General features: G+C 54.3%; 2 protein-coding genes across 2 annotated transcripts in view; both read right to left on the bottom strand.

Moving 5' to 3' along the window:
* Positions 1 to 1,111: 1,111 nt before the first annotated feature.
* Positions 1,112 to 6,611, bottom strand: MTERF4 (mitochondrial transcription termination factor 4). The gene is made up of 5 exons (XM_049772891.1): positions 6,582 to 6,611; positions 6,295 to 6,525; positions 4,616 to 5,114; positions 3,303 to 3,487; positions 1,112 to 1,622 (listed from the first exon to the last, which is right to left on the bottom strand). Exons 1-5 carry the CDS (start codon positions 6,609 to 6,611, stop codon positions 1,266 to 1,268), a joined length of 1,302 nt encoding a protein of 433 aa, XP_049628848.1. The 3' UTR covers positions 1,112 to 1,265.
* A 2,074-nt stretch (positions 6,612 to 8,685) lies between these two features.
* Positions 8,686 to 25,042, bottom strand: part of PASK (PAS domain containing serine/threonine kinase) — a 16,590-nt gene continuing 233 nt past the window's right edge. Inside the window, exons 1-18 of the mRNA XM_049772889.1 lie at positions 25,000 to 25,042; positions 24,355 to 24,596; positions 23,772 to 23,942; positions 23,245 to 23,388; positions 22,657 to 22,791; positions 22,289 to 22,513; positions 21,120 to 21,285; positions 20,834 to 20,938; positions 20,343 to 20,454; positions 17,568 to 19,022; positions 16,653 to 16,869; positions 16,327 to 16,494; positions 12,334 to 12,459; positions 12,114 to 12,248; positions 11,716 to 11,915; positions 9,884 to 10,017; positions 9,081 to 9,227; positions 8,686 to 8,888 (exon numbers count right to left, since the gene is read on the bottom strand). The exon at positions 25,000 to 25,042 is cut by the window's right edge and continues 233 nt beyond it. Of these exons, the coding sequence (XP_049628846.1) occupies positions 8,788 to 8,888; positions 9,081 to 9,227; positions 9,884 to 10,017; positions 11,716 to 11,915; positions 12,114 to 12,248; positions 12,334 to 12,459; positions 16,327 to 16,494; positions 16,653 to 16,869; positions 17,568 to 19,022; positions 20,343 to 20,454; positions 20,834 to 20,938; positions 21,120 to 21,285; positions 22,289 to 22,513; positions 22,657 to 22,791; positions 23,245 to 23,388; positions 23,772 to 23,942; positions 24,355 to 24,596; positions 25,000 to 25,042 (4,026 nt within the window). The 3' untranslated portion in view covers positions 8,686 to 8,787. The remainder of the gene's footprint in view (positions 8,889 to 9,080; positions 9,228 to 9,883; positions 10,018 to 11,715; positions 11,916 to 12,113; positions 12,249 to 12,333; positions 12,460 to 16,326; positions 16,495 to 16,652; positions 16,870 to 17,567; positions 19,023 to 20,342; positions 20,455 to 20,833; positions 20,939 to 21,119; positions 21,286 to 22,288; positions 22,514 to 22,656; positions 22,792 to 23,244; positions 23,389 to 23,771; positions 23,943 to 24,354; positions 24,597 to 24,999) is intronic.

Here is a 25,042-nt window from a genome sequence, read left to right as displayed (position 1 = left end):
CAACTCCAAACTCTTCCACACACCCAAGGGTCTCTTGCCTGCCACAGTGCCTTCTGGTGTGCCAGCAATACACCAAGACTGCCCTCAGGGGTTACTCCTGGCTCTGCATTCAAAAATCATTCCTGGTGGGCTCAGGGGACCACATGACATGCCAGAGATCAAACCCAGGTTGGCCACGTGCAAGGCAAGCACCCTTCTCACTGACTACCACTTTGAAAACACAAGAATTTTGTAGAGGGGCTGGAGCGTAGCACAGTGTGGAGGGCATCTGCCTTGCACTCAGCCGACCCTGGTTCAATCCCTGACATCCCATATGGTCCCCTAAGCCTGCCAGGAGTGATTTCTGAACTCAGACCCAGGAATGACCCAAGCACCATGGAGTATAGCCCCAAAACAAAAAAAACAAAAAACAAAAAACAATTTTTTGTGTGTGGAAACCTTGTTACTTGCTCCCATAAAAGAAAAAACTTTTGGTGGTACTCAGGGGTTACTCCTAGCTCTGCACTCAGAAATCACCCCTGAAAAAAAAAAAAACTGACAAAATGGGCCCGGAGAGATAGCACAGCAGTGCTTGCCTTGCAAGCAGCTGATCCAGAACCTAAGGTGGTTGGTTCGAATCCCGGTGTCCCATATGGTCCCCCGAGCCTGCCAGGAGCTATTTCTGAGCAGACAGCCAGGAGTAACCCCTGAGCACCGCTGGGTGTGACCCAAAAAAAAAAAAAAAAAAGAAATCACCCCTGGCAGGCTCAGGGGACCATATGGGTCACCGGGAATCAAACCGAGGTCAAACCGAGGTCTGTCCAGGATTGGCCTCATGCAAGACAAACACCCTACCGCTGTGCTATTGTTCTGACCCCAAAAGAAAGAACTTTATTGTTAGAATCTTGCTGTCTTTTCATGATTTGACCTTCATCACTTGAAGTAAATGGCACTGGAACAATATGATGAAAATATCAGTGTCATGGGGTTTTCAACAATAAATGAAAGAAAAGGCAACAGCAAAAGTGTCCTTCAGACAAGTCCTCTGAATGTAACAGCTCAACACTCCAAGTCTTTTATTAAAGATGAATCTGGCACATGGAGACTTGACAAGAGAATGGCCCAGTACCAAACTGCTTCCCACCAATCTGTCATTATCTGTTCACCAAAATACCAGTTTCAGAATGAAAACTAACCTGAAGAGATCCAAAAAAAGTTCCCTAGAACTGTGAGGAAATAAAAGTATTCTTTGATAGCTCCAGGCTCTCTTCATTCCAGCTCTTCCATCACTGTCCCTCTTCCTCTTCCTGTTCTTCTTCCTCCTCCTCCAAATGGTCACTTCTGTCCTTGGATATGCAACTCTCAGACTCCTCCTCCTCCTCCTGAGCCAAGAGCTTCTTAAACACACTGAACTCCTCAGCTGAAGAACAGGCTGTCCTGGACAGAAATTCTGCTTCGGAAACTCTGAGAATGTTCCTGATTAAAGGGTTGGAAATCTGTGTCTGTCCCTTCTTATCGGGGGTCTGGTAGCGTCCTAGGCGTTCGAGGAACATGTGTCTCTGCTTGATCTTGGTAATGGAGTACTGCAGGAAGTCAGACCTCACTATATCCAAGTGAGACACCCCCATCCTAAAGTAGGCATACTAGAGACAATGGACAGTGTCAGAAAGCACATGTGCACCAAACTGCCCTGCACTGCCCCATGCCCACCCCGGTCAAACCCAGTTCTCACTGCCCACAGTTTTCAGATACCTGCCTGAGAAGCACGGTACTGACATGTGACAGCTGAGTAGGCTCATGACTATGTGAGCCTTTCTCATTTTCTTTGGTTTGTGACCACTCAGCAGTGCGCAGGAGTTATTCCTGACTCTGTTATCAGGGATCGCTCTTGGTGGGGCTTGGGAAACTATCTGTAGTGCTGAGGATCAAACCAAGTCAAGTCAAGTGCCTTAACCCCTGTACTATCCCTCCAGCCCTGTCAAAGCACTTCTAACTTCATGTTGAGAAAAATGCTTCAGAAAATAAAGGAACAGGAAAGGGACATTAATTAATTGCTACTTTCCTTCAGACTGAGAAAAGGACAATACAGAAAGAATGAGTAAAAGTTACAGAAGATGGGGCCAGAGAGATACATGGAGGTAGGGTGTTTGCCATGCATGCAGTGGTTTGAATCCCAGCATCCCATACGGTCCCCCGAGCCTGCCAGGAGCGATTTCTGAGTGTAGAGCCAGGAGTAACCCCTGAGCTCTGCTGGGTGTGACCTAAAAACAAACAAACAAACAAACAAAATCACAGAAGATGAAGGGTGTGGGGCCGGAGAGATAGCATGGAGGTAAGGCATTTCCTTGCATGCAGGATGGTGGTTCGAATACCAGCATCTCATATGGTTCCCCGAACATGCCAAAAAAAAAGATGAAGGGTGGTATAGATCCTATGACAGAAACTCAATCATAGGGCCAGAGAGGTAGGATGGAGGTAGGGTGTTTGCCTTGCATGTAGAAGGATGGTTGTTCAAATCCCGGCATCCCATATGGCCCCCCAAGCTTGCCAGGAGTGATTTCTGAGCATAGAGCCAAGAGTAAACCCTGAGCACCTCTGGGTGTGACCCAAAAACCAAAAACCAAAAATAAAAAAAGAAACTCAGGGGCCGGGAAGGTGGCGCTAGAGATAAGGTGTCTGCCTTGTAAGCTCTACCAAGGAACGGACCGCGGTTCGATCCCCCGGCGTCCCATATGGTCCCCCCAAGCCAGGGGCGATTTCTGAGCACATAGCCAGGAGTAACCCCTGAGCGTCAAACGGGTGTGGCCCAAAAACCAAAAAAAAAAAAAAAAAAAAAAAGAAACTCAACTCAATCATGAACAAAGGCCAAAGGCCAGAGAGTTAGCACAGTGGTAGGGCATTTGCCTTGCATGCAGCCAACCCAGGACAGACCTGGGTTTGATTCCTGGTATCCCATATGGTCCCCCAAGCCTGCCACGAGTCATTTCTGAGCACAAAGCCAGGAGTAACCCCTGAGTGCTGCCAGGTGTGATCCAAAAACAAAAATTACAGAAGACATCTAAGGATTTTCTGTGTCACTATAATCTTTTTTTCTTTTCTTTCTAGGGTCCCCAGTTGCCACATGTTGTTGGACCAAGCACTCGAGCTAGACTTGGTATCACTAGGTCCAACAACATGTGGCAACTGGGAACCCTAGGGTCAAACTCATGGGGGCTGTGGGCCATCTAGGTGACCTTGGCCATGTTCAGGGGCCATGCAGTGCCAGGGACCAAACCCAGAGCCTAACACAGAGATAAGCTCCAACTAGCTCCCTGAATTCTGACCTGGAACTTGTACTCCAGATCATCGGGGTCCTCTTGCAGTACATAGGGGCACCTGTGCAGGATCTCGGTCACCTGCTGCCCAGTGAAAAGGCACCTCTCCCTGAGCACCTCCAAGATGGTCTCAAGGTCTTGCGAAGGCATGGTGAAGATGTCGGGGCAGCAGTGGAGCACCCTCTTCATTTTTCCTGCAAACACGTGCAGAAACCCAGATCTGTCAGTACTGGATGAAGGCCCGTCTCCCACAGAACATGTGTGTATCTCAGACCCACTCTCCCTCAGTAGCACAGAAATATGGGCATGCATACCAGCTTCCCACATATCCCCACATTCCTCAGATCCTCCAGCTCCCCTCCCGAGTATTTCTTTCTCTTGCCCTCCCAGCTGAAAGGCTCCATCTCTGCACCTACATTTCCTCCCCTAATCTCAAGAGGGGTGGGGCGAAGGGAGGATGTTTGCCTTGAACAATAGCCAACCTGGGTTCGATCCCTGGCATCCGATATGATCCCCTGGGCTGCCAGGAGTAAGGATAGTTAAGAATAATCCCTGAGCATCTCCATGTGGGCCCAAAATTAAAAAATAATCTTAGCAGGGTCACCTGGAGTCAAAAGATGAGAAAACTTTTCCCATGCTGGGGCTTGACTAGACAGTTCCTGCTGTCCCCAAATCTTTTCTTCCCCACTGCATCACTCCAGTAAGAGCCAAGAACAAGAGCAGGAAGGGAGTTGTGCAAACTAACAGGCCCCACAGCCACTCCGAATGGCCCACAGAGAGTCCATGAAAATTCAGAACCTGAAGCTGTGAACTTGATAATGGCTGGAGGGGATATGGGCAGACAATACGCTAGATCCCAAATCTTTTTTTTTTTTTTTTTTTTTTTTGGTTTTTGGGCCACACCCGGCGGTGCTCAGGGGTTATTCCTGGCTGTCTGCTCAGAAATAGCTCCTGGCAGGCACAGGGGACCATATGGGACACCGGGATTCGAACCAAACACCTTTGGTCCTGGATCGGCTGCTTGCAAGGCAAACACCTCTGTGCTATCTCTCCGGGCCCTAGATCCCAAATCTTAACAAGGGAATAGAAGGCACCAGCTACAAATCACACAAAGCGTACAGTTCACTCTGAAAGGTCACACATCAGCTTCCTCGACTGAGCCTAGATCCTTCTACATACCAGAGCTCCAGGTCAGCAAGTTGGGTGGCGTTACCAAGCCCACAGATCACCTCCAAGACTTTACCTCAGAAGCCCTCCCTGACCCCTCTGTGAGGCTAATCTTCCCGAGGTCTGGCTCCCCTGAAAGCTGGACTTTCTGGTACCTTCTCCCAACCCCAGCCTGCGCAGCTGACTACAGCGCTTCCTCATGCTCGTGACGGGCAGCTTCAGCAACTGAGAACTTGACTTCAAGGCTTCACACACAGGATCCGGATTCACGCCCAAAAGAACTAATTCTGAAATGACATCCAGCAACTTCTGAAGTTGGACACCTGGTCCAATACTGAGCAGGTCCCTTATGTGGCCCTCACTGAAACCCATGTCCTGGAGGGCCTGGGTGAACCTCTCCAGCTCCATGGACTCAGAGCCCACAGAGGCCCTGAGCTTTTCAAGATGGTGCTCAAGACTGACTTTCACCCTTCGCTCTGGCTCCCGAGCAGGCATTGTGGGTTCAGCACAAGGAAACTCCAGTCTCCCTCCACTGGGGGAGGTGGTCAGTTTACGAAAGGTAGCAGCAGCAACAGTCCTTTTTTGTTCTCCAAGAGGAGCAAGCCTAGCAATACAGGCCGGGTGAAAGGGAAGTCGGCGGCACCAACCAGAGACCTGTGAGACACAAGACAGAAAGTCCTCAGTACAAAGGGCCGAAGAGACAGCATGGAGGTAAGGTGTGTTTGCCTTGCATGCAGGACGGTGGTTCAAATCCCGGCATCCCATATGGGTCCCCCTGAGCCTGCCAGGAGCGATTTCTGAACTATAGAGCTAGAAGTAACCCCTGAGAGCTGCCAGGTGTGACTCAAAAACCAAAAAAAAAAGAAATAAAGTCCTCAGTACAGGATGTGGTAGGCCCCAATCACAGCCAGGAACTTGTGTGTATAGGTCCCAAAGACTGAACAGTTTTGTTGCTTTCCCTTCCCAATCCTTTGCCTGTTGATAGAATGACCTGGGTGGTGCTCAGGTTACAGTGCTCACAACCAACTCAGAGCTTGCAATGGGCCATAGCCCTACCATGGTGTATTCTGTCTGGGGCTGCTGGCTGAAGCGACAACCTGTGGTGCAGTGTTCAGACACATCTGCTGGCCGCGTGGCTACTGCAGTTGGGACCAGGATCACCAGCAAAGCTGTGGGGATTTCTGGTCAGTGCACATATAGCCTCAGAACTTGCAGAAGCACGCTTGCAAGGCTAGCGCTTTAATCACTGGGCCAGCCCCAGTTTGACCATCTTCCTTTTTCTTTTCTTTCTGGTCTTGTTTTTTGTTTTGTTTTTTTTTGGGGGGGGGCACACCCACAATGCGCAGGGGCAGGGGTTGGTTACTCCTGGTGGTGCTGGAAGACCATACGGGCCCTGTGAAAGGCAAAAACACTCCAAGCTGCACGATCGCTCCGGCGTCCAGCTCACCCGTTCTCAGAAACCATTTACAAGGCCAGTAGAACTGCAAAGATACCAGAAAAGGCAGCTCGCATCTGCACGGCGCGGTCTAGGAGCACGGACGTGCGGGTTCAGCAAACACCTGCCTAGAACCCTCCGCTCCAGGGTTCGCTGCGAGCACGGAGAAGCGCGTCCTTTTAAGAGCACTATCACCATTTCTCGCAAACACAAACGCCTCCTTGGGGGGCGGGTTTAGGGAACCTCAGGAGGGGGAGACGCAACGCGCCTCGCGGGTCTGGAACGATCAAGGCTCCACGCACACCGCCCCCGCCCACAGCTGGCGGCACCTGGTGCCCGCGAGCCTCGTATTCGAGGCCGCAGGGCCGACAAGCCGCGGAAAGCGGCCGCGCCGCTCACCTGCCGACCGAGCGCCGCCATCGCGTACGCGCACGCGCGCCGCCGGAAGTCAGCCTTCCCCGAGAGGCACTTCCGCTGCCCTCTGGCTCTCCTCCCGGCGTGCACCGCGGCCCAAGCTGCCCCGCCCCCGGCCCGCCCTTCTCCCCCTTCTCTCAGCTCCAGTTCGCCAGCCTTGTCCAGGCCAGGAGGGGCTCCCGAAGAACGGGGCGACGCTTGGCCCCGGGCCGAGGCCTGAGGGAATCAGGACCGGACAACGACGCCACACGGGGGCGCCGCCCAGGTTCCACCTTGTCGTTTTGAAGGGTGGGCCCTAGCATGATCCCTGCGGGCTCGGCGAGCCACGTGGGCACCAGGGCTCGAACCGGGCCGGGCGCCCCTAAGACCAGCGTCCTCCCCGCTGTGCTCTCGCTCTGGCCGGGTGGTCACGGGACAGCCCCTTCCCGGCCCTTGAAGGACCGCACCCCGCACAGCGACACCCTCGTCACTTCCAGCCGTGCCCAGGATAGCGCGAAGGGGCCCCTCGGCTCTGGGTGCCCAGCACCCCTCAATCCAGCCCCAAAGACCTCGCTTCAACCGAATGAGCGGATGAATTCTCAGATCCGTGCAAGTGGTCCGTCCAGTCCGGGCCACCTAGTCTGGAGAGGTCTATAGCACCCGTTCCTGAAACGGATCCCACCTAATCCTTGGGAGATCTACTTCATGCAACCCCTGAAAGTAGTCTGTGATCCATCCAACTCCTTGGAGAAACGCATATCCCACCCATTACTGTGTGACTAGAGCCCCAGGACCCATGGGTTCTGTGCCCTCCACGCAGTCTCCTGCCCCTGAAAATAGCAGCTGGACCCAGGCATCCCCAAAAGTGACATCTTTCATCTTTAATGAACCAGAAGGAAACCAAGAATTCTTTCTCAGCTTTAGCATCTTCAAAGTCTTCCACCTCGCATCCAAGATAGATGCAGAGTCAGATAACAGGAAGCAAGTCAGGGAGCGTGGCTTTCCTTGCCGCACACTACCTGGAAATACCCGACTTGTGCTTGCACTGTATGGGAAAATGTCTCGGACTTTTCCTCTTTTGGAGGGCATACTCCACAGTGCTCAGGGGTCAGATCTGGAAGTGTTATAGGACCATATGCCATGCCAGGAACGGAACCTGTTCTGCCTTGTGCAAGCACCCTTCCCCTGTGAAGTGGAAGCCTCATGCCCCAAATCCAGGGCACTGGAGAAACATGGGTTTAGAAGCAAACACTGACGCAGGAAATAATTTACACATGGTTAAGGGGATAAGATAGATTCCGCCGGGGGGGGGGGGGGGGGAAGGCTCGGAGCGATAGCACAGCGGTAAGGTGTTTGCCTTGCATGCAGGACGGTGGTTCAAATCCCGGCATATGTCCCCCGAGCCTGCCAGGAGTAATTTCTGGGCGTAGAGCCGGGAGTAACCCCTGAGCACTGTGACCCCCCCCAAAAAAAATAGATTCAGAAATTCCCACATGGTGGACAAAAACCGCAAATGGTTTTTCCCTGAGATCGGGGTCTTTATTAGCAAGCACCAGACCACACCCTAGGGTGGAGATCAGGTAGTCTAAGGCATCAATCTAAAGGATGCTTCCATCCAAAGGTATTTCAGACCACTGAATAACAACCATATCCTGAGTAGAATTGAACCCGGTTATTCCACATCCTGTGCTATCTCTCTGGCCTTGAAATATTTTCCTTGTTTAAAATATTTAAAATTGGGAGCCGGAGAGATAGCATGGAGATAGGGCGTTTGCCTTGCATGCAAAAGGACGGTGGTTCGTATCCCAGCATCCCATATGGTCCCCTGAGCCTGCCAGAAGCTGTTTCTGAGCGTAGAACCAGGAGTAACCCCTTAGCGCTGCCGGGGGTGACCCAAAAACCAAACAAAAAAAAAATTAAAATTGTTTTTGGGGAAAGAGGTTGTTTGGTGGTGCTCAGAGATGTTAGAGACCCAGAGATACAGGTTATCAAGAGGAGAGACTAAAGCTCCCAGGCCTAGTGTGTCCCTGACAAGACAGGCTTTCCCTGGGAAGGTCATTTCTGCAAACTTCTAACTTGGTCCTGCTCCTAAGTCACCACACCAGGAAGTGTCACCTCCAGTCCTAGACTGGCTTTAGAGCACTGGTCCTTGCAACAGACCCCTGGCCTGACAATCTGAACCCTTCTCCAGAGTGAGGCTCCAAGCAAACACCAAGAGGCATTCCCAGCCATGAGAGACTAATTTGGCAACAGGAAGCAGTTAACAGAGTCCTTTAATCTGGGAAGACTGAGAAAAAAAAAATGCTGTCCTGGGGTGCGTGGAGCACCCGACCAGTCCACTAGGTGCTGAAGTACAAGCCTGCCACTATAAGAGCACAGGACACCAGACACTTGCCCTGGCCATGACCATCAGCCCAAAAGCCAAGCTGAGGGCCCAGGTGCACCCCTTGGCTGGAATGCAGGTGTTTCCAAGTAGTGGAGGAGTAGCAGAAGTGGAATTCAGTGTGGGCTGGGGGCTGAGCGTGGCTCTGGAGACTGAACAGCTTCGCTGGAGTTTCTGCTCTTGGTGTCCGGGCCAGCAGGGGAAAGCACACCACTTCCTAAGGGCAGAGTTTTGTTACAAGCTACCGGGGCAGCCAACTGTACCAGCCACTCTAGGCCCTTCTGGGCTGCCTCTCACCTCCTCACAGCCACAAGCAAGTGTGAACTTGAGGACCATGTGAGGCCCTGCTGTGTTTCAGAGCCAAAAGCTCTGGTGCCCTCCCCCACACCCTTGCATGCAGTGCACGCACCTGGCTTGTGCTGGCGACACACCTCATCCCAGGTGTAGTCAGCGAGGTTCACGGGCTGCGTGATCCAGGGGTCATCCTGCAGCTTCTCCAGAGTGGTGCGCTGCTCAGGTTGTGGCTGCAGTAGGCCTGACACCACATTCATGAGTTCTGAAGACACAGACACCAGCCTGGATCAGACGCCACTCTGGGGCTTGGGTTAGGGTCTCGTCCCAGGTAGGTCCCCCAGTAGCACCACCACACTTTCCAAACCCTCTGGGAGCATGCCTGGTACTGGACAGTGATCAGGGCTAAAGATCCTGGGATCCTGGTCCAGACCTTGTGTCCGAGCCAGAGCTAGCAGCCCCATACCTGAGGCCAGGGACCATCTGGATCATGCCCTGTCGGCTTTGCCTCCACCAACTGTGCTGCCTGTCAGGCATGCCAGTCCCTTGGGGGATCCTCCAGATCAGCAAATCCTCTCCTGTACCCCAGCCTAGCTCTTGGGGACATGGCTGCTGCCAATGTGCCAGAAGCCCAGATTTCCAGGCAAGCTCTGGATAAGACTGGGGCTTGGAAGGACAGGAGTGATAGCACAGCCAGGAGGGCATTTACCTTGCATGCAGCCGACCCAGGTTCGATCCCTGGCACCCCAAATGGTCCCCTGCTCCTGCCAGCTCTTCCTGAGTGCAGAGCCATTAGTATCCCCTGCACACCACTAAGTGTGGCCCCAAAACAGACTGTGGCTTGTGAGCCAAAGGGACCCCAGCAAACCAAAGTCCCCAATGCTCCACACATAATTTTCTCTGCTCCACTGAGGGCCTCACCTTCTGACACCACATACGGGGGGTTCAGCACTGCCTCCACAGTCTCCTCCAGCTCACAGAAAGGGTTCTCCTCAAACACCAATGTGTACAGTGTGACACCCAGTGACCACATCTCCAGTTCGGGTCCCCTGTAACTGTCGAGGGTGGGGGGGTCACAAGTGAGCCAGTGACACCATCTCTCTAGTATAACCAATCCCATCATGTCGGTCACACTGTAGAACCAGAGAATAGACAAACCCAGCACCCAGAACCAGAGAATAGACAAGCCCAGCACCCAGAGACAAGGACAGGGTCACAGCAATGATGGGATACAGCAGGCACTTGGCATGGGGGGAGGGGCCAGTTCAAAAAGGTAGAACATGGGCCGGAGAGATAGCATGGAGGTAAGGCATTTGCCTTCCATGCAGAAGGTCATTGGTTCGAATCCCGGCATCCTCCATGGTCCCCTGAGCCTGCCAGGAGCAATTTCTTTTTTCTTCCTCCTCCTCGCTCCTCCCTCCTACTCCTCTTCCTCCCCCCCTCCTCCCTCCTCCCTCCTCCTCCTCCCTCTTCCTCCCCCCTCCTCCCTCTTCCTCCTCCCTCCTCCTCCCCCCTCCTCCCTCCTCCTCCCTCCACCTCCCTCCCTCCTCCTCCTTCCTTTCTCTTCTTTTGCAGAAGCGATTTCTGAGCATAGAGCCAGAAGTGACCCCTAAGCGCTGTCGGGCATGACCCAAAAAACAAACAAACAAAAAAAGGTAGAACACACTGCGGGGTGCAGGGTGTCTCTGAGGACAGAGACAGAACAGACAGAACAGACAGAGCAGTACAGGGCGTAAGAGGTGGGAGCCTCGGACAGGTTCAGAGCTGTGAGATGTTGGGGGATGGCCACATGAAGGGGAGATAGGGGAATAGGCCATGTGGGGAAGCAGGTTTGGAGTGGAGTCCTGTACTCAATGACTTTGGAACCATGGGAGACGCAGTCTCAGAGGCCAGTGATATCAGTGCCTCATTCATTGCGGCCCCTGCCCAGGCCTCATACAGCAGGCCCAAGCAGCCTGCTAGTGAGGTGGCCCAGTGTGAGAGGCCCATGTCACCTGCTGTCCAGATCCCAGGGCTGGGGACATTGTGACAGAAAACAGCTGAGTGGGCCAGACAGAGCCAGAGGAGCAGGTGACATGATCCTCCCAGGATCTCATCACAGCCCCATTCCTGACCACTGGGGTCTGGGCGAGCGTGGAGAAGGCAGGGGCTTGGAGAAGCGCCCTGAAGCAACCTGGAACCACCCACCAGCCTGGCACATCCCATGTGAGGCAAAGCATAAGACAGCGGGGCCCCAAGAGAGCTGGGCCAGCAGAATGCTCTTATCCAGGTCCATCCAGGTCTGAGAGCCTCTCTAAGGCAGGCAGTGCCGGCAGGGGACAGAGCCCCTGCAGCCTCTGTACTGACTCCCAGAAAACAGAGGAAGCTCTGTGTGATTTGGGGGCTCAGGTTCTACTGCCACTTTAGGGCTTACCCCCAGCAGTACCTGAGGGGTGCTGTACAGCACCAGGAACTAACTGGGACCAATGCTTGCTCCTTCCCTGAACCACTTTCCTTCCTTTTACTACTATGGGGACCTCCAGGTCTTGCCCCTACCAGACTGATCTCTACCTAGGTAGATCCTTGCTGACACCTAGGATTTCAAAGGTGAGGTCGAGATGCATGCCCAGGCCAAACACCTTTGACCTAGTTTTACTTGCAGGCCAGCCACTTCCTCTGCAGACGCCATCTTTTCCCTGGACCCAGTGACCAAGGCCCCAAGCGACCTACCCTGCCCCACCAAGCCCAGTGAGGGCCACATGCGCACTACATACGGGTTTCCCATGAGCACCTCGGGAGCACAGTACTCGATGGTCCCACAGAAGGTATAAAAGAGTTTGCCCTTCTCCAGATAGGCTGCTGAGCCAAAGTCAATGAGCTTGATGGTAAAATCCTCTGCGATGACAATGTTCTCATCCTTGATGTCACGGTGCAGGATGTTCTTCGAGCGCAAGTAGCTCACGGCCGCCACCACCTGAAGGTACCCAAGAGTAGCCATGTTGGGAAGGGCCCACCCAGCACAGCCTGGAACCCCTTTCTGGAACCCCTTTCTTTGAGTCCCTAGAGCCAGCATGCCCCTCACAGCACCTCACAACCTCGGGCCCCTTTCTCAGGACAAGGCTCACGCTCCAGATGTGCAGTGCTGGCTAGGAGCTGATGCGGCCTCTCTCACCTGTCGGAAGATGTAACTTGCTAAGGGTTCATCCAGGTTGGGGTGCCGGTCAATGAAGGCAAAGAGGTCAAGGCCGGAGCCATGTTTCTCCATCACCAGCTGGAAGAAGCTCTGGTTTTCGAAGACATCCAGCATCTGGAATGAAAGCCTAGGTCGCTCTGCTGCACACCCTCCGGGAACTCACCTGTAGCCTGCACATGCATACTACTCAGACTCCCACCTGGATGATGTTGGGGTGCTGAACCCTGGACAGAATGGCAATCTCCAAGGTGACTCTCCCGAGTATGGGGTCTTCAACCCAGCAGTCCTCCAACACCTTCTCCTTCTTGATGAACTTCACCACTACCTACAAGGATGGCTGAGCTGCAGGACTGACAAGTACTCCACCAGCGCTGCAGAGACACTGACAGAAACTCTGCCTTCAATGCCTCCAGCTCCAGAAATTAGAAAGCTCAAATCCAGGTGTGCCCCACAAGCACATGTGCATAAACAAGGGAACAGGAGCATGCATGCACAGACCAGGAATCAGGAGCATGGGCACTGTCAGACCTGGAGACCTAGCGGGATGACTGAGCTGCAGACATCATGTGATGAAAGATGCAGCTCATCTCCATGAGAACTTACTGCAAAGTCACCACACCTGTCAGTGTGTCCTTAGAGGAATAAAAAGACTCATGGCCCTGGGGTCAGAGTGAGAGCACAGCAGATAAGGTGCTTGCTTGCAGACAGCCAACTCAGGTTCAATCCCTGTAATCCCATATAGTCCCCCAAGCACCACCAGGAGTGACTCCTGAGTGCAGAGCCAGAATTAGTCCCTGCGCATCACCAGGGATGGAAAAAAAAAAATTATCAGTCATTTTATGAAACATCAATAATTTAAACATTCCAAAGAACAATCAGGTTGGGGCTGGAAAGATAGCATGAAGGTAAGGCATTTGCCTTGCATGCAGAATGACAGTGGTGGTGGTTGGAACCCTGGCATCCCATATGATCCCCTGAGCCTGCCAGGAGCGATTTCTGAGCATAGAGCCAGGAGTAACCCCTGAGCGTTGCTGGGTGTAACCCAAAAACCGAACAAACAAAAACCAAAAACCAAAAAACCCTTCTACCTTAAAAAGTTACAATGGGGGGCGGGGGGAGAGTGATAGCACAGTGTTAGGGCATTTGCCTTGCACGAAGCCAATCTGGGTTCAATTCCCAGCACCCCATATGGTTCCCTAAGCCAGGAGTGATTTCTTTTTTTTTCCTTTTCGTTTTTTGGACCACACCCAATGACGCTCAGAGGTTACTCCTGCCTATGCATGCAGAAATCGCTCCTGGCTTAGGGGACCATATGGGACGCCGGGGGATCAAACCGTAGTCCATCCTGGGTCAGCCGCGTGCAATGCAAATGCCTTACCACTGTGCCATCGCTGTTCCCCAGGAGTGATTTCTGAGTGCAGTCAGGAATAACCCCTGAGAGCAATAGCAGTGATCCAAATGCCCCAAAATAAAAGTTACGTTCTATTATTTATTCTTTCTCCCCACCCCCCCACTCCCCAAAACCTATTCTTTATTCTTTTAAAGTCTTTTGTTTTTTGATTTTGGGGTCACACCCGGCAGCACTCAGGAGTTATTCCTGGCTCTAAGCTCAGAAATTGCCCCCGCAGGCTCAGGGGACCATATGAGATGCCAGGATGTGAACCACTGTCCTTCTGCATGCAAGGCAAATGCCTTACCGCTGTGCTATCTCTCCAGTCCCAAGTCTTTTTTTTTTTTTTTTTTTTTTTTTTTTTTTTTTTGGTTTTTGGGCCACACCCGGCGGTGCTCAGAGGTTACTCCTGGCTATCTGCTCAGAAATAGCTCCTGGCAGGCATGGGGGACCATATGGGACACCGGGATTCGAACCAACCACGTCCTGGATTGGCTGCTTGCAAGGCAAACGCCGCTGTGCTATCTCTCCGGGCCCCCAAGTCTTTTTTTTTTAAACCACGTTTTCTCATAAAATCACTAAACTGAAAACACAAACATCTCTGAACAGCCCCATCCTTGGAAATGAAGCATCATAGTTCTTAATAATACAGAGGTAAAGTTGGGAAACATTGAAAAAGTGAAACAAGGAGGAGCCAGAGCAACAATACAGTGGGGAGGGCACTTGCCTTACACACAAGTTCGATCCCCACCCAGCATCCCATGGGTCGCCAGAGCCTGCCAGGAGTGATCTCTGAGTGCAAAGCCTGGAGTAAGCCCTTAGCACCACTGGGTGCAAATAAAAACAACAACAACAAAGTGAAACAAGGAGCTTGGAATAGTAGAGGGATTAAGGCCTATCTGCTTGCTGGTATCATTTGCCACCTAGCAGAAAGCTTGTGGTGGAAGTTTCCTGACATAGCTGATCCAAGTTCAGTCACCATCATGGCATATGCTCCCCTGTGCCCACCAGGAGTGATCCCTGAGCCGAAAGCCAAGAGTATGCCTTGAGTACTGTCAGGTATGGCCAAAAAAAAAAAAAGTAAAATAAAAACAGATTTTATGGCATGCAGAGAATGCATTTAGAACTTCAAATACAAAGAGAAGATCTTTTAAAAGGACGCTGACGCAATAGCACAGCAGTAGAGTGTTTACCTTGCACGTGGCCAAATCAGGATGAACCTAGTTTCGATTCCCGGCATCCCATATGGTCCCCTGGCCTGCCAGGAGTGATTTCTGAGCAAAGAGCCATGAGTAACCACTGAGCGCCACTGGGTGTGGCCCAAAACCAAACACAAACAAACAAAATGATGTATTTGGGGCCAATGCAATAATACAGCAGGTAGGGTATTTGCCTTGCTTGTGGCCCACCTAGGTTCAATCCCAGCATCCCATAAGGTCTCCGGAGCCTTCCAGGAGTGATTCCTGAGTACAAAGCCAGGAGTAACCCCTGAGTATCTGTGCTCGTGAGTGTGGTCCAAAAAAACCAAAATTTTTTAAATGTCCAACCTTAGGAAAAGTAATAACCAGGGATGTGGCTCAGTGGTAAGAGTGTTGGAGTAACCAATTTTTCACTCTATTCAGGATAATTCTTCTTTACTTGTGCTTGTCACTCATGGACTGGAAGTACTTCTGGATTGGTGCTCTACACCTACCTGTTGTCCACCCAAGGAGGTGGTCCTTCTCTATCCAATAAAGACCTTGGGTCATGGGGAGAAGCTGCTTGCTGTTTTGGTTCCACAGCTGGCCTATCTGCCTGCTGGTATCATTTGCCACCTAGCAGAAAGCATGTGGTGGAATTTTCCTGAACCTGTTTTAGTCTCTTCAACCTTGTGTGAATTAACTGCTGTGTCGCTGTTGCTTCCAGACCTGTATTCCCCAATCCTAAGGAATCAGGGCATGAGGCTTCCACTACAGTAGAGAATTTGCTTGCACATAAATAGGGAACAAAAAAGGAAAGGAAGATGAAAGGAAAGGGAGGGAAAGGAGAGAAAGGAGGAATGAAGGAAAGAAGGAAGGGAAGAGGGAGGAAGGGAAGAGGAAGGGAAAAGGAGGGAAGGGAGGGAGGATTGTCTAGCCAGGACTCCAGTGAAAAAAAGCACAGACCCTCTAAGGAAGCACTGAGTATTAAAGCAAATTACCACTTAGTGAACTGAGACAGCCAATGTCTGTTCTGTGAAAGAGCAGTGCACATGCTGGTGCTGAGGGGAGAAGACCCTTTCACCAACAAGATGCACGGGGTTGATCTGCAAGATGACCTGAGGACTGACTCAAATGAGACTCTCACACAAAAGCCCAGCAGCGGTGCCAATGCCTTATCTAGTGGCAGCATCCACATGCAGGCCAGTGCCTGATGAGCAAAACCAACTGATGGTTCCTTTGGGTTCTAGCAAGGGAGGAGGAGGCAGCCGTCGGGAGGTTAGGTGGGCAGCGCTCTGGGCAGGCTTAGACTCTCCCCTCTCCTAGAGAAGCCACTGCATGGAGAGCGCCCCAAAACCAAACTGTGAGGACCCAGCCAGCCAACCGACGTTGAACCTGAGGGTCAGAAAGGCCTGTCCTGTGCAAAGTCAGACAGGGACCAGCCCGGACCCTGGCACCAATGGAGACAGCGGCCCCTAACTGGGAAGCCACCCCAAGCACAAAGTGCCTGCTGGACAGATGAAGAGAAGAGGAGATGCCCGGGTGGCAAGTGTGTCTGGAAGAGGACAGGTCGGGCAGCCAAACTGGTACCATGGTGACAGGCAGAGCCATACCCAGAACATACCTCCCTGGTCTCTGTCCGGTCGACCGCGGTCCACACGAAGCCAAAAGCGCCGCTGCCCAGTGGGCTCAGGGTGCTGTACTTGTGGGCATAGGGTCCCTCCCAGGCCGCTGGGCCCTCCAGCTCCGCAGCCTTGAGGGGCTCTTCACACCACAGAGAGGTCCTCAGCACCTATGAGGGCAATGGAAGACCAGAGGCCAGCCAGGGGGGCCATGAGCCCTGCCTCTGCACCCTCACCTCTGCACCCACAGAGCCCCCAGAGCTCAGCCCGCAGAGCCGACTGCATGGACAAAGACCTGCTCTTCCCAGGCCCAAGGACGAGAACCCACCTCGCCCAGGCTGGCCCCAGGCGGCTCATCCTCGTGGTGGGAGGAGCCAGGCTGGCGGGTGTGGGTGGCCGAGCGGAGGTGCCCCTGCAGCAGGCCCTTCACCAGCCAGCAGCAGAAGAGCGTGGCAGTGTCGCAGAGCTCCACCCGCCGTACTTCCACCTGCACACCTGGGGGAACAGGTAGCCTGAGGGCCTTGCTGCTGCAGGGGAGGGCACAGCTGCAGGGGGAGAGAGGGGCACCAGGTGGGGGGCACAGCTGCAAGGAGAGGGAGGGGCACCAGGTGTAGGGAGGGCACAGCTGCAGGGGGAAGGTCTGGCATCAAGAAATTGTGTGTCAGGCTCCAAAGGAGGCCTGGCAGGTCCCTTGTCCTGGCAGCTGAAACAGGTGCAGGTGGGGCTGGGAGCTCAGGGTCATAGAGGTACCCTCCCAACCTTGAAGGAACACCCTTTGCTCCCAGACATGGTGGCTCTGAGCCTTCCCCAGATACTTCCAGTCTGCCCACTGTAGTGGGGCCCTACCCAGGAGAGCCAGGCGCTGAGAGCAGACTGAAGCGCAGAGCAGAGCCCAAGCACCACACACACAGAAGAGCCTAGGAAGCAGGGTGGTCCTGGGCGGATGAGATGAAACTGACACTCTCCAAACCACCCGCACCAACCCCAGCCTGCAGGGGGCGCTATGTGGGTTTCCCACAGACACACAGGGATAGGCCACTGAGCTCACTGTGCTCCGATCCCACCCAGAGCCCTGCACATAGGTACATGTGAACATAAACACATGCGTGTGCGCACACACATACACATGCAGGCACACACATATGCAGACACAGACACACACATACCCCTCTTCCTGCTCTGCCCCCCCATGCCCTGTCCAGCTCAGCATCTGTCCCTGTGCCTGCCTGCCTGCCCCAGGTACGCACTCAGCTCTGAGCCATCGCGGTGGTAGCAGCTGTCCAAGAAAATGCCCTCCAGGATCTCAGGCACTTGGGTGGCATCCCTGGTAGTGGGCAAGCTGTCCTCTCTCACCGGCGTGGAGGTGACCTGAATGTTCAGCAAAGGCTCCTTGAAGGGAGACGTGTTGAGATGGGCACCAGGTGCCAGATTCTCCGGCAGGTGGAAGCAGGCACCGGTCAGCAGCAGCATCTCACGCTCACTGGGCTCAGGCACCATGCTGGCTTGCAGTGGGGGTAAGGGGGTCCTCGCATGCAGCCGGGAGGAGGTACTGGCCGCCCACTCACCCAATGGCAGCTTTGAGAGGTGCCGGGACTGGGGGCTGTCAGAGGTCTCAGGCTTCCCAGGCAGGTCCGTGGCCAGAGCATAGCAGGCCGAGGAGCTGCCCACACGCCAGCACCTTTGCTCTGCACCCCCCGGGTCACACAGCGGCCAGGCTGCCCAGCCTGAGCGCCCATTAGGGGGAAGCTGCTGGCCAGACAGGCTCTCCTTCATCAGGTAAGTCCTCAGCTCGTCCCGCTCTACCCAGGGCCTGCAGGGGCTGCCAGGCCCTGCCCACTGCTCTGCAGCCTGGTGTTCAGGCTCTGCTGACTGGGCCCAGTGGTGGGAACTGTGGCCATGGCTGCCGTCCAGCTCCTGACGTCCAGCATCCTGGCACGAAGCCCCTACACCACCAAGCAGGGGGGTCTCCTGTGGGTCACAGGAAGCAAGTGGCTCCGTGTCCACAACATCTGGCCCGCTCCCACTCAAGACACTGTCCTGTTGCTTTACAGGTAATGACTGTCCCCCATGGGCTGCTGGGCTCCCTTCTGAAAGGTTCTGTTGGTCCTTGGACAATGACTCTTCATTCTGAGCTGTCAGGTTCCCTTCTAGAAGGTTTTGTGAGTCCTTAGACAATGATGCTTCACTCTGGGTTATCAGGGTCCCTTCTGGAAGGCTCTGCTGGTCCTTGGACAATGACCATTCACTATGGGCTGTCAGAATCCCTCCTGGAAGGTTCTGCTGATCACTGGACAATGACCCTTCAGTATGGACTGCCAGGATCCCTTCTGAAAGGTCCTGCTGGTCATTGGACAATGACCCTTCAGTATGGACTGCCAGGATCCCTTCTGAAAGGTTCTGAGGGTCCTTGGACAATGACTCTTCACTCTGGACTGTCAGGCTTCCTTCTGTAAGATTCTGCTGGTCCTCAGACAATAATGCTTCACTCTGGACTGCCAGGGTCCCTTCTGGAAGGTTCTGTTGGTCCTTGGACAATGACCCTTCACTCTGGGTTGACAGATTCCTTTCTGAAAGGTTCTGCTGGTCTTTGGACAATAACTGTCGACTCTGGGCTGGCAAGCTCCCTTCTGGAATGTTTCTCTGGTTCTTAGTTGATGGCGGAGCTTCTGCCTGGTCTGCAAGGCTCCCTCCTAAGACACTGTTGATTGAAATAGGGACAACATTAGAAGGAAGACAACATTATGGAAGTGTCAGAGGAAGAGTTCAGGCAGGCCTCTCAGCAGAGATGCCCACAGAACCAAAGGCCACACTCCAGACAGAAACACTAGGTCTGTGAGCAGGTGAGGAATCAAAGCATCAAGTCTCATGTCTTCTATAAAGAGACCCACTCTGACACACAATGAAGCACGGAGGATGCCTGGCCTGGTGCAGTCTGTCTCCTGAGGGTCCCAAGAGAGGGGAGAGAGGGCGGCTGTTAGAAGATTTGGTCAAGGCCAAGTGGGCAACTGGGCATAGAAACCATTGGCTTCAGGGAACAGCTCAGGGGCCTCATGGGGGCAAACAGTGGCACCAAATATGCAGCGCCTAGGAAGTGGCATTGGGGGATGGTGCCAGTGCACCAAGTCCCCTCTGAACTTCACAGTTTCACTGATGCACCTCCCAATCTCAAAATTGGCCTCCAAGGGGACAGAGAAGCTCCAAAAAATAGATGTAAACCAGACAAACTTAAAAGAGTCATGTAGGATGGAGCTCCAACAAGAAAGAGCTCAATGGGACAGAGTTTCAGGGGATAGAGCTGGGGAGATGGAGTCTCAGGGGATAGAGTTCAACAGAGAGAGCTTCCAGGACACAGTTCACAAGGAAGCATTCTATAGAGAACAGTTCCATGGACAGAATTTCACAGGAATAGAGTTCCACAAACAGAGCTTCTGGGACAGACTACCAATCTGATCCTTGCTGAATACCAACAGAGACATGCCACCTCCAGTTTTGGTGATCGAGCCACCAAAAGTGGAGCAAGGAAGTACCAGGTAAGTCAGTGGCAAAAGTGGTGGCATGTCATCACAGGAAGCTGTGTACTGACCCTAGGCACTGAGGTGCTGGATGGCCAGCCTCGGTCTACACACATATCTGTGTGTCTTAGGCACACATATCTCTTAGTCTTGGGCAGCATGAGCTGTTGCTCTCTGGAGACTAGAGCACCCAGTTACTGGGACACTACCAGGAACAAGCCCCGGGGACGAAGATACAACTAACCCCAAGCACCACTAGAACGACCTAGAACCCCCAGAAAAGGACACACACATAACCCAGACCAGGAAAGTGGGAGCTACTACTAGGCTTAGTCGCACAGCGAGGAGGCAGAGGAACTTCAGACACACAATGTCTCCCATGGAGCAGTCTTGGGGCACCCAGAGTCTCACATGGCCAGGTTGGCACCAACCACGTGGTTGGATCAGAGAGGGTAGCCCTTGACATGAGGGGAAGCTTCCAGGACAGAGGCGCAGCCGACACTCACCTGTGAGTAAGCAGAGATGAGGGCGACTCCAGGCCCCAGGCCCCAGGGTGGTCCTCTGGGCTCAGCAGCCAGGCAGCACCTGCCGGCATGTCTACCTGCTCATCGCCCACATCTAGCAGCAAGAGCACAAGAGAATGTCGCCTCAGGCACTGGCTTCTGAGCCCACCTCCAGGACCCCTGACCTGCCAGCACCAATCGTCACCATCGCCGGCTGAGCTCAGTCCTCAGGGTACCTCTTTGTCTCCAGGGAAAAAAGGAAGCAGCAGGGACAGAGCAGATGCAAGTTCCAGCTTCAGGATGACTCTGAAACCTCCTCAGCTTAGTGGTGCCTGCAGACTGTGCCCCGGGATCCACCCAGCCCACCTCCAGAAAATGGAGGCACAGCAGCAGCAAAGATCAGCGAGCTGTACAGGAGGCACTGTCACTGCCATTGACTGTCACCCACCTGCTGCCTCTCAGCCGCCAGCCTGCATTGCCACACTGTCACTCACCTGTTGCTGCCACCTGTCTGTCCACACTGACATGACTGTTACCCACCTCCTGCCTGTCATCTGCCTGCCCACACTTCCCTTTTGGGGAGGCACTGGTGCATGGGGCTGAGAGGGAACAGGGTACCATGAGGAATCATGTGGATTGTGGGGAGGGGTGTTTAAGGGTTGTGGGGACATGAAGAAGCATGTGGGGCAGGAATTGAGAAGACAAATGGAAAGTGTTGCGAATCAGGTGAAGCTGGAAAGCCCCAAGGACACAGGCCTGGGAGAAGATAGCTGGTCTCACCCTCAGCCTTGCCCTTCAGGTTCCAGCCGTACTTAAGGTCTGCTTCGGGCCCAGGCCCATTCTGCCTGCCAAGTTGCAGGCTGCTGGAAGGCTCCTGTGGGGCCCAAGAGCTGTCACAGGTGATGTCCATATGGTGATAGAAGCCAGGAATCAGGAAAGTAATGTTCTAGAAGACACAACCCCTCCTTCAGGAATCAGGAAAGTCATGTTCTAGAAGGCACAGCCACCCTTCAGAGCCGCACCTCTCATCCTGACCCCTAGAGCCCTGGCACATGTTGGGCGCCAGCCAAGGCCTGAATTCATGATTATTTTCCTCAGCCTGAATTCATGAATTTTCTTTTCCTCATCAGGAAGGTAAAGGGTCAGGACGTGAAGAGATAGCACAATGGGTAGTGCGCTTCTTTTGTGCATAGCCAACTGGGATTCAATGCCCGGCCTCCCATATGATTCCTGAACCCCACCAGAAGTGATCTCTGGGTGCAGAACCAAAAGTAACCCATGAGCATTTCCACATGTGGTCCAAAATCAAAACAAAACAAGGTGGTAGCAGGAACAAGAGAATACTTGAGCTAGCCACCATAGCATCCCTGAGCTTCACCCCTGCCCCTGGCTCCATACATCAAGACAAGCGCCCAGTACGGCCCCACAAGAATCCTGCAGGCAACGGCTTGCATATCTGCGTTATGTGTGAAGCTGAAGGCGGTGAATGGTGGCCTGTGGGGACCAGGTCACTCACTCTAAAGCTGCACAAAGGGCTGGGGCATGAGCCTGGCAAGCAGCCCGGCACCATTGTGTCTCCGGCCTTGCTGGGTCCGATTGTCACTAGGCCCGAGCCCTGAGCCCTGCAGGGACAGCTCTGCAGTCAGGCTGAGTGCTGCCTACAAGGACCACAGGGTACCATAGCTTGGGAGCCCCTACCCTAAACAGGCTAAAGGGGCACTGGGCCCACACCCCCTGGTGAGGCTGCCTGAGTCCTTGCTGGAAATCCCTACCCAAGTCATACCCATGCACGGCCCAAGGGCTGGACAGGTGTGTGAGTGTCCCCAGAGCCCATCCCAGTGCCAGTGCCAGATCAAGGTCCACAAAGCCTCTGCAGGGTCAGAGCTGGCTTTCGAGCTGGGTCCCATGACGCCCAAGACGAGCCCCAACCTGGCCCCATGCAGACACACCTTGCCCAGTAGGTCACTCTTCCCATAGCCGAAGAGCATAAGCGCAAAGTTGTGGTTGATGCCGTAAATGGTGCCATCAGGCAGGAGGGTGATGAGGCCACTAATGGTACAGAAGACCCAGACAGATGCCATCAGGCCGCTCTCGGGGTCCAGCTTCAGCTTCAAACTCAGCGGGAAAGTGCTGCCATCCTTGGCCCGCCCCACGGACCTCTGGATCTTCAGGTTCTGAGACAGAGATGGGGCTCAGGAGTGAGATGAGATGGGGGCTTGGTTGGTGAGAGAGGGGATCTCAGGTGATGAGATGGGCCTGAGCACTACCCCCTGGGCACAAGCGTCCCCAGCAGGGCTGGCTCCACCTGGGCACTTACCTGCGGGATGGGAGCACCAGGTGGCGGCAGCTGTATGGAGGGGATGAGGTCAGTCAGGCACTGCCCAAGTACCTCATCCATGCTGGCGTATCCATGCAGCCGGGCAAAGACATTATCACAGGCCGTGATGGTACCCTGGGGAGGGGGAAGGGCTGCAGACTTGGGGGGCTTCATACACCTCCCAAGAGCAGGGCTGTAGGAACACACCCCTCTGTCCCCTGCATGCTAAGCCTGAGGCACAGGGTTCATGTCCAGACAGAACAGCACAGGCAAGGCAGACATAAACTGCCACAGTGTTAGCAGCACAGTTCCCAGCAGGCAGGTGGGCAGCAGTGGGCGCCCTCTGCCATGGCTGGGAGAGGGGTAGGAAGACAGCATGGGAGAAGGGAAAAGGAGGAGATGGGGAGCACAGGGAGAGGAGGGGAATACGGGGAGCACAGCAGGGTGTGAGGGGAGCACAGCAGGGCAGGAGGGGAGCAAGGGGGAAACAGTGGGGTGAGAGGGGAGCACGGCAGGGGGAGAAGGGAGCACAACGGGGGGGGCGAAGGAAGCACAGCAGGGCATGAGGGGAGCACTACCCATGCTCACATCACTCTGGAAAGCCACCCAGGCCGACAGCCGCTCCACAGGCTCCAGCATCACAACACAGCGCAGCCTCCGAGCCTCCTGCCTTAGCCGCTTCATCCACACTGACACGGGCACCTTCTCGCCACCTTGGCTCACCACGTCCACCTAGAGGCACGAGGGCTAACCAGATGCCTTCAAACACGTAGCAGAACTTCCCCCATGCAACCCTCCCAGGGGACATCTTGGCCTCACTCTCAGCATGAATGAGAGAGGACACACATAAGGGCTCATCAGAACCTGTGCTGAGGGTGTGCCCCCAAGGAATTTGCTTCAATCCAGCAACCTCACACTGCCATGGACTCCCAGGATTCAGGGACAGCTATCGCAGGTCCAGATACTGCCCTCAGGTGGCAGGACAGACAGGACATCACGGAGGGTACAAACTCGACCTGAGGTAGCGTCTGCAGGTCTGTATGGGGGGCCCAGGCCACCCCTCAAGGCAGTGCTGGCACCACTGGGGGCCAAGGGCCCTGCTCAGGACAACTCACCATGGTGCCAAGTGCCACAGCCGCATTGCCGTCAGATTCCATGTGCTCCTCACTGAGGGCCCGCACCACCTCGCAGTTGGGCTCCAAGAAAAAGTGCTTAAGCTGCTGGCCAATCAGGCCAAGGCTGCTGGACCCCAGGAGACGGCAAGCACGGTCATTAGCTACCAGGATCTGAGAGCACAAAAGTTCCATCAGTGGTGCCAGGATCTGAGGGCAGCGAAGGCCCTGCCCAGGCAGCGACCCTATGACCCAGAGCCCACCCCCACTCCTGTACCGTGGGACAGCCACTCTCTTTAGGGCCAGATGCATGCCCTCCCTGGCATAGCAGAGCTAGTGCTGCCACCAGACTTCAAGAGAGAGAGCGGCTACAGGACATCGCTGTGGGCATATTTGCTCCTCCCTGGGACTCTGTGCCTCAGACTGAAACCCACAGAGAGCCTAGACTCTCCATTCCATGGGTTATCTGGGCAAGGTCGTAATCTGTAGGGAAGGTGCTAGCTACGTCCTCCCATCGCACTTGAGCCTTCGTGTCCTGAGTCCCGCTTGGGTTCGCCTGTGAGGCAAGGGCAGGCCCAGATCATACCTCTGTGGTCTTGGCATCCACAATGAAGACGGCCTTGTTGGGGTTGCACACAGGGGCCGGGAGCAGGGGGGCCGCCCCCCCCAGGGACAAGCGCCTCAGCAGGGAGCAGCAGGAGGTGCTTCCGAAGGAGCCCGTGGGGGCTGTGGTCTCAGTGGTGGCAAGGTCTGGGGTCCAGTGCAGCCTGGAGCTGCAGATGCTCTGAGCAGCCAAGGACGACAAGCAGTAGGAGTTCCATCGGTCTCCTGAGAAGGATGGACGCTCAGGCGCATGGCCCAGACCCGCCACCCAGACCCCTCAGAGCCTGCCTGCCCCTAGCCAGGGAGGGAAGGTTCAGCCCTGAAGCAGGTATCCTCACCCTCCCCATCTCTCTGGCCAAGCTGTCCTATTTGGTGTCTCACAGGGGCTCAGCTCTGCCTTCTGCATGCCCAAACAAGTGCAATCACACCTGCCCCACAGCCCTGGCCCCCCTCACACTGTAGCATGGACAGACACTGCCGCTTCCTTCCCCAACTGAGCACAAGGCCCCACAGCATCCTTGGTCCAGCCACCCTGCTGTTCTGGGGGTCCCCAGCACAGGCCAGTAGCAGAGTACACTGCAGCACATCCAGTCACATGTGACAGGCAGAAGCTGGAGCTGACACCCACCTGACAGCAGTACCCTGCTCTGGCACAGCCGCGACAGGCCAGT

Source organism: Suncus etruscus, chromosome 5, assembly GCF_024139225.1.
Source record: "Suncus etruscus isolate mSunEtr1 chromosome 5, mSunEtr1.pri.cur, whole genome shotgun sequence".
Lineage (NCBI taxonomy): Eukaryota > Metazoa > Chordata > Mammalia > Eulipotyphla > Soricidae > Suncus > Suncus etruscus.
The sequence above is the reverse complement of the archived record's forward strand: the minus strand, read 5'-3'. Positions and strand labels throughout refer to the sequence as shown.